Source organism: Melospiza melodia, unplaced genomic scaffold (assembly GCF_035770615.1).
Source record: "Melospiza melodia melodia isolate bMelMel2 unplaced genomic scaffold, bMelMel2.pri scaffold_208, whole genome shotgun sequence".
NCBI lineage: Eukaryota > Metazoa > Chordata > Aves > Passeriformes > Passerellidae > Melospiza > Melospiza melodia.
In genome coordinates this window covers 75,297-83,283 of record NW_026948545.1, presented here as the reverse complement: position 1 = coordinate 83,283, position 7,987 = coordinate 75,297, and the positions used below count along the sequence as shown (strand labels likewise).

At 59.7% G+C, this 7,987-nt stretch overlaps 2 protein-coding genes across 2 annotated transcripts; both read left to right on the top strand.

Annotated features, from left to right (window-relative positions):
* On the top strand, window positions 1–3,100 carry LOC134433585 (RNA-binding protein 4B-like). The gene is given in 5 exon segments (XM_063182396.1): window positions 1–226; window positions 333–754; window positions 2,405–2,879; window positions 2,881–3,062; window positions 3,065–3,100. Coding segments are annotated over 4 exon segments (1,104 nt in total). The 5' UTR covers window positions 1–226; window positions 333–342; the 3' UTR covers window position 3,100.
* Window positions 3,101–4,381: 1,281 nt separating this feature from the next.
* Window positions 4,382–6,822, top strand: ZNRD2 (zinc ribbon domain containing 2). Its single transcript, XM_063182387.1, is given in 5 exon segments — window positions 4,382–4,463; window positions 4,584–4,653; window positions 5,546–5,618; window positions 5,620–5,815; window positions 5,817–6,822. Coding segments are annotated over 5 exon segments (465 nt in total). The 5' UTR covers window positions 4,382–4,403; the 3' UTR covers window positions 5,883–6,822.
* Window positions 6,823–7,987: the final 1,165 nt, after the last annotated feature.

Below are 7,987 nucleotides of genomic sequence, written 5' to 3'. Positions count from 1 at the left end.
GGATGGGAGCGGGATGCGGTCTGGGGGAGACCCGGGTGCCCCTCCGTGGGCTGGGGTCTCACGGATCACAACCGGGCTGAGACTCCGCTCGATACCTTGAAGGTCTCTCGGCTCATTATGAGGAGCCCGGGCCCGGGGGTCTTTCCTGAGGGGGTCTCTGCTTCGGGGTGCCCTGAGGAGTGAGGGGGATCCCATCGGGAATCAGCTGGAGGAGAATCGATGAAAGGTGGGGGGAACCTTCCCCATCCCCGGAGCGGCTACGACCCCTCAGCAGGACCGGCGGTTGTGCGGGGAGGGCCTCACCAAGCCCCCCTTTCCCTGACACCCCTCAGGCGGGTCGCGATGGTGAAGCTGTTCATCGGGAACCTGCCGCGGGAGGCGACGGAGCAGGAGATCCGCTCCCTGTTCGAGCAGTACGGGAAGGTGCTGGAGTGCGACATCATCAAGAACTACGGCTTCGTGCACATCGAGGACAGGACGGCGGCCGAGGACGCCATCCGCAACCTGCACCACCACAAGCTGCACGGCGTCTGCATCAATGTGGAGGCCAGCAAGAACAAGAGCAAGGCCTCCACCAAGCTGCACGTGGGCAACATCAGCCCCGCCTGCACCAACCTAGAGCTGCGCGCCAAGTTCGAGGAGTACGGCCCCGTCATTGAATGTGACATCGTCAAGGACTACGCCTTCGTGCACATGGAGCGGGCCGAGGATGCCGTGGAGGCCATCCGGGGGCTGGACAACACCGAGTTCCAAGGTGAGCCGTGGGGAGGTTCTGATCTGGGAGGATTTTGGCTGATTTTTGGTGTTACCGGCCCCACTCTGTGATTGGTGCTGTGTTTGGAGCCTGTTCTCGTCCTGGAGCTCTGGAATTTGGCTCTGGGGATGTCCCCGTGCTCTCATCCAGTGTCAGGGCTGGGGACACTGTGGTGGCTCCATGTCGGGGCAGAGTGACCCCACAGCACCAAAGTTTGTAGGAATTCTAGGGGATTTACTCCACCCTGGTTGGTCAGGGTGAGATCCACCTCTGGGGTCACCTCATGGGATTGGTGTTGTCCTTTTGCTGCTGGAATTTGGGAGAAAACAGGGCTGGGAGCCAACGCCGTGTCCCATTGGCTCCCGTTGTCCCATTGGCTCCCACTGTCCCCAAGTCCTGCCTGCAACCACAGGGACCCCCCTTGTCTGCGGGGCCTGGTGCCCACCCTGGTGGCTCCTGTCACCCCCCACCCTCAGCAGTGCCAGGAGTGGCTCTCGGGGGTCCCCATGGCTGCTGCCACCTCTTGGGGGTCCCTTGGTGCTGGTGCCATTTCTGGGGATCCCATGGACCACCAGCCCCAGCCCACCACAGTCTCAGATGTTCTGATCCACGATATCATTTAATCTTGGTGTGATAATTAAATAATTTAATAACAAAACAATGGCTGGAGTTTGTGCCTCTGACAGGGACCCCAAACAAAGCAGCTCCTGGGCTTTCATCTCCTCGGGCTGTGCGCAGGAAGGTTTGGGGTTGTCACCTCCTCCGTGTCCCCAAATGTCCCTCACTGGCCAGGCCACAGGTGGCTCTCAGGGTCCCCAAGGGGTGGTGGTGGTTCTGGGGAATCCCACAGTGTCAGGGTGATTCTGGGGGTCACCAACGGTGCCAGGGTGACGCTGAGGGGACCCACACAGATTGCCAATGCCAGGGATGGTCCTTGGGGACGTCACAGTGTGGTGCCAGCCCTGTGTGACCCCGCAGTGCCAGAGCAGGGGGCGGCTCTGGGGGTCTCTGTGCTTGGTGCTGGTGTGAGTGCGGCTCTGGGGACCCCACGGCCTTGTGCCAGTGCTGGGATCAATTCTGGAGGACCCCATGGCCTTGTGCCAGTGCTGGGATCAATTCTGGGGGACCCCACGGCCTTGTGCCAGTGCTGGGATCAATTCTGGGGGACCCCACGGCCTTGTGCCAGTGCTGGGATCAATTCTGGGGGTCCCCATGGCCGTGTGCCAGTGCTGGGATCAATCATGGGGGACCCCATGGTCCGATGTTGGGGTGACTCCAGGGAATCCCGTGGCCCAGTGCCCGTGGCAGTGGGGTGTCCCATGGGCTGATGACAGCACCAGGGTGGCACTGGGGCATCCCATGGCCCAATGTCAGCGTCAGGGTGGCTCTGAGGATCCCATGGTCCAATATCAGGGTGACTCCAGGGGATCCCATGGCCCAATGCCCAAGGCTCTGGGGGATCCCATGGCCTGATGTCGGTGTTGAGGTGACTCTGGGGGATCCTCTGGCCCAATACCTGTGGCAGTGCGGGATCCCATGGCCTGATGTCACTGTCGCGGTGGCTCCAGGGATCCCACTGCCCGATGCCCGAGGTCCGGGCCAGGCCGGGCGCGGTGCCCGGGGGTGACGCCGCGTCTCCCTCTCCCCAAGGCAAGCGGATGCGCGTGCAGCTGTCCACCAGCCGGCTGCGGACGGCGCCCGGGATGGGAGACAAGAGCGGCTGCTACCGCTGCGGGAAGGAGGGGCACTGGTCTAAGGAGTGCCCGGTCGATCGCCCGGGGCAAGTGGCGGACTTTGCCGAGGCCTATAACGAGCAGTACGGAGCCGTGCGCACTCCCTACACCGCAGGCTATGGGGAGACCGTGTATTACGATGAGGCCTACGGCGGGATGGCCGACTACTACAAGCGCTACCGCGTCCGCTCCTACGCCACGGCCTCGGCGTACGACGCCTACGCGGAGCAGACCATGGCCCAGTACTCCCAGTACGCCCAGTACTCCCAGGTCCAGTCCTCGGCCATGGCCGCCACCACGGCCATGGCCGGCCGCATCCCCACCACCTTAGACGCGTACGACCGAGCGCTGCTGCCCACCCCGGGCGCGGCGGCCGCCGTCGCTGCCGCCGCCCGCCACCGCCGCGGCCGCCGCCGCGTCCTCCACGTATTACACCCGGGACAGGAGCCCCCTGCGCCGCACGGCCGCTGCGGCCAGCACCGTCGGAGAGGCGTACACGTACGAGCGTGGGCAGCTGTCGCCCGTCTCCTCGGTGGCCCGGGCGTCCCTCTACGACCTGCAGCGCTTCGGGTGGGATCCTACGTGGAGCGGGTGCAATACTCCGCCTTCTGAGGTGAGCACCGGGGGGTCTGGGCCCTGCCGGGTGTTTCCGTGCCGCTGGCGCCCGGTAACGGCATTTCCCCCCTCCCCAGGATCGCTGCGGACCCCCCGGGACTCGCCACCGTTGCTGTGGCTCCGCAGCCCCCGGATGTCGCTGCACCAGGTCAGACAGGCCCCGGGTCGCTGCTGCCGCCGTGTCCCCCTCCCCGTCACCGGGGATCCCCCGTCCCCACCGGAGCCACCACGTCCCGGTGCCCGCATGTCCCCGCGTCTCCCCGGTTGTCCCCGAGTGTCCCGGTGTCCCCCATGTCCCCTCACCTCTCTGGTCTCTTCCAGGTGCGGAGGCTTCGGATGGAGCTGTGTCCCCCCACCGCCTGAGCCCCCCCTTTTTGTACGGAGCTTCCCCAGGGTCTCCCCCGCCCCTCTGCCCGGGCGGGGGCACCCCCGGCCTCACCCGCCCCTTTTCCAGCAAAATAAACATTTTCACATTTTCACCGATTGCTGTCACCGAATTCTCTCACCGAATTTCCGTGCCTGGACCGTGGGGGGCGGAGTCTGAAATGGGCGGGGCCGGTTCTGTCCAATCAGCGCGCAGCCCTATCGGGCATTTTTGAAATCCCGCGCGGTATATGCAAATCAGCTCTGTTCGGGAGTGGGCGGAGCGAATGCAAATAGGGGGCGCGAGCGGCGAATCAGATTGCCGGAAGGGATGGGCGCGGTCTATGGCGGGAGAGAGGCGGGGTTATGCAAATTTGCGCCGCACGGGGACCCGACCCCATTTCAGTCACGGACCGTGGGACTTATTTTGCCGCCGGAACTTATTTCACAAATTCGCGTCGCTGTTTCTGCCCGGACTTCTGTGCTGTGTGACGTCACTTCCGCCGCGACGCCGTCTCCGCAGCGACCATCATGGCGCTGAACGGCGGTGAGGCACCGGCGGGAACCCCCGGGGCGCGGATCCCCCCCGGGACCCCCCTGACCACCGGAGCCACCCCGGAACCCGCCCCCGCCACCGGGACCGCACCGAGCCCTGAGAATCCTCTCCGTGACCCCCTCCGCCATTACCGGGACCTTCCCAGGACCCCCGCCGCCATCTCGGGGCCGCCCCGTGACCCCTTCCCGCCGCTCCGAGTCCCCCCCAGCTCATCCCAGTCCCCCTTCACCCACTCTCCCCACTGTTTGGGACCCCTCCGGTAACCGTGACCCCCTCCGGTAACCGAGACCCCCCCCCCGGTAACAGAGCCCCTCCGGTTCTTCCCCCCAGGCACGGACGAGGCCGAGGCGCGGCGGGAGCGGCTGGACCGGCGAGCCGGGCCATGGGGGCGCTGCTGCTCCGGGGGTACCGAATGTTGGGGAGCTCCTGCCCGGAGTGCGGGGTGAGCGGAGGGGGGAGGGGAGCACCGGGACCCCCCCCGGGACCCCCCCGGGAATTGGGCGGTACCGGAGGGGGTGGGGGAGGGGTTCCGGTCCCCCGTGACCCCCCCGTGCCCCCCCAGACGGTTCTGCTGCAGGACAAGGAGCAGCGGCTGCTGTGCGTGAGCTGCCAGGACCCCGAGCAGGGCCACGGTACGGGACGGGGAAACGGGAAAATCTGGGGGGAAACGGGAAAATCTGCGGGGAAACGGGAAAATCTGGGGGGAAACGGGAAAATCTGGGGGGAAATTGGGAATTTGGGGGGGAAATGCGGGAATTTGGGGGGGAAACGGGAAAATCTGGGGGGAAATTGGGAATTTGGGGGTTGGGGGGGCGGGAATTGGGGAATTTGGGGGGGAATTGGGGATTTTGGGGGGGAAATTGAGGATTTGGGGGGAATTGGGGATTTTGGGGGGGGAAATTGAGGATTTGGGGGGGAATTGGGGATTTTGGAGGGGGGAATTGGGGATTTTGTGGGGGGGGAATTGGGATTTTGGGGGGGGAAGGGTTTGGGATTTTGGGGGGGGAATTCCGGATTTTGGGGAGGAGGGCATTGGGGATTTTTGGGGAGGGAAATGGGGATTTTGAGTTGGGATTTGGGATTTTGGGTGGGGGGGAAATTGGGGATTTTGGGGGGGGGGAATTGGAGATTTTGAGTAGGGGGAAATTCAGGAGATTTTGGGGAGATGGAAATTGGGGATTTGGGAGGGGAGGAATTGGGAAATTGGAGGGGGAATTGGGGATTTTTGGGGGAAGAATTCTGTTTTTTGGGGAGGGCAATGATGATTTTTGGGAGGAATTGGGGATTTTGAAGGGGGGGAAAATGGGGATTTTGGGGCAGAGAATTTGAGATTTTTTGGGGTGGAATTTGCGGGATTTTGGGGGGGAGCACACAGGCTGAGAACACGATGGCGATGTCAGAATTTGAGGGCGGGGCTAGGAATTTTTGGCGATTTTGCACCTGACTGGATTTGGAGAGGGGGTTGGGACAACCCCAAACCTTTGGTGCCCCCCCCTCACCCCTCCCTCCCCTCCCCTCCCCCAGCCGCCGCCGCCCCTCCCCCCGGCCCTCCCCGCCCCGAGCGCTGCGAGGGCGCGGCCGCCGCGTTCCGGGGCTCCCCCCGCCCAGCCCCCGGAGCCCCCCGGTGCTGATGCCGGTACCGATCCCGATCCCGATGGCGCCACCGGGGCCGCGGTGGCGGCGGCGCGGGCGGCGCTGCTGCAGAAGCTGCTGTGGGCGGCGCGGGAGCTGCCCCGCAGCGGCTCCGTGGAGGGCAGCGCCCGCCTCTGCCGCCTGGTGCGGGACTGCGCCCCTCGCCCTCAGGGGGCTGCGCGACCTGGAGCCCCCCGGGAGCCACCCGGGACAGTCTGAGACACCGTGAGACCCCCGGGACCCCCTCGTCAGGGCACCCCGAGACTTTCTGAGAGCCCCGGAGCCACCCTGGGGCACCCCGAGACACTCTGAGAGCCCCGGAGCCACCCCAGAGCACCCAGGGCAGTCTGAGACATTCTGAGACCCCCCCCAAGGCACCCCGAGACCCCCCCCAGGACAGTATGAGACACATGAGACCCCCGGGAGCCACCCTGGACCACCCCCAGGGCAGTCTGAGACATTCTGAGACCCTGGAGCCACCCTCAGGCAATCTGAGACACCCTGAGCCTCCCCCTGGACACCCCCCAGGACACCCTGAGACCCCGGGACACCCTGAGACCCCCCGCCGGGACAGTCTGAGACATTCTGAGACCCTGGGCCTCCCTCAGGGCACCCCGAGACATTCTGAGACCCCCGGAGCCACCCAGGCAATCTGAGACACCCTGAGCCTCACCCTGGACACCCCCTGGGACTTCTGAGACCACGGGGACGCCCTGAGACCCCCACAGACTCCCCCCGGGGCACTCTGAGACCCCCAGGAGCCATCCCGGACCCACCCAGGACACCCAGACCCCACCTCCGGGGCAGTCTGAGACATTCTGAGACCCCCGGGAGCCCCCCTGGACTCCCCCCCGGACTCCCTGAGACCCCCGTGGTACCCTGAGCTCCCTGGGGCACTCTGAGACCACCCTGGGGCACCCTGAGACCCCCGGGAGCCACCCTGGGAGCCACCCCCAGGACACCCTGGGACCCCCAGGAGTCACCCCAGACCCCCTGGGAGCCAACCTGGGGCACCCCGAGACCCCCAGAGCCCCCCTGGAGCCACCCCAGGACACTCTGGGACCCCCAGAGCTCCCCCAGGACGCGGCTCCGGTTTAAACAACCCGGGTTTGGTGCGTAATGGAGTTTTAAAAGTGATGGATGTAAAAATAAATTTTATATAAAAGGGATTGGTATAAAAGGGGATTTGATATAAAAGGAATTTGGGATAAAGGGTTTGATAGAAAAGGGTTTGATTTAAAGGGGTTTATACAAATTTGGAATAACAGGGTTCAGTGTGGAGTTTGTGATTGATATAAAATAAATTTTATATTAAAAGGATAGGTATAAAAGGGATTTGATATAAAATGAATTTGGGATAAAGGGTTTGATAGAAAAGGTGTGATATATACAGGTTTGATTTAAAGGGGTTTAATACAAATTTGGAATAACAGGGTTCGGTGTGGAGTTTGGGATAGAAGTGATTGATATAAAATAAATTTTATGTAAAAGGGTTTGAAGTAAAAGGGATATTATAGAAAAGAATCTGATATAGAAGGGCTTGGATAAAAGGAGCTTGACATAAAATGATTTGATAGGAATTGGATATAAAAGGGTTTGGTCTGAAAGGTTTGGTATAAAAAGTTTTTGGTGTGAAAATTATATAGAATAATTTTATATAAAAGGGATTTGATAGAAGAGACTGGTATAAAAGGGATTTGGGATAAAGGGTTCGGTATAAAAGGCATTTTATAGAAAAGGATTTGATACAAATTTGGTATAACAGGGTTCAGCATGAAATGGAGTTTGGGATAAAAGTGATTGATATAAAATATATTTTATATAATGGGGTTTGGTATAAAAAGGTTTGATATAAAGGGAATTTGGGATAAAGGGTTTGATATAAAAGGATTCGACACAAATTTGGTATAAAAGGCATTTTATATTTAGGATTTGGTATAAAGGGATTTAATATGAAATAAATTCAATAGAAAAAGAATTTGATATACAATAAATTCGGTATAAAATGGATTTGATATAAAATAAATTGAATACAAAAGGGATTTACTATAAAAGGATCTGATATAAATAAATTTGGTATAAAATAAATTCAGTATGAAAGGAAGTTGATATAAAAGTAAATTGGTATAAAATAAATTTGCTTTAAAAGGGATTCAATATAAAATGGATTTGATATAAATTGGACGTAAAAGGGATTTGATATAAAAGGGATTTGATATAAAAAGGATTTGATATAAATTGGATGTAAAAGGATTTGATATAAAGGGATTTTCTCTGAAAGGGATTTGGGATAAAATCGTTGATTCGGTACCAAATCGAACCCGAACCCCAAAA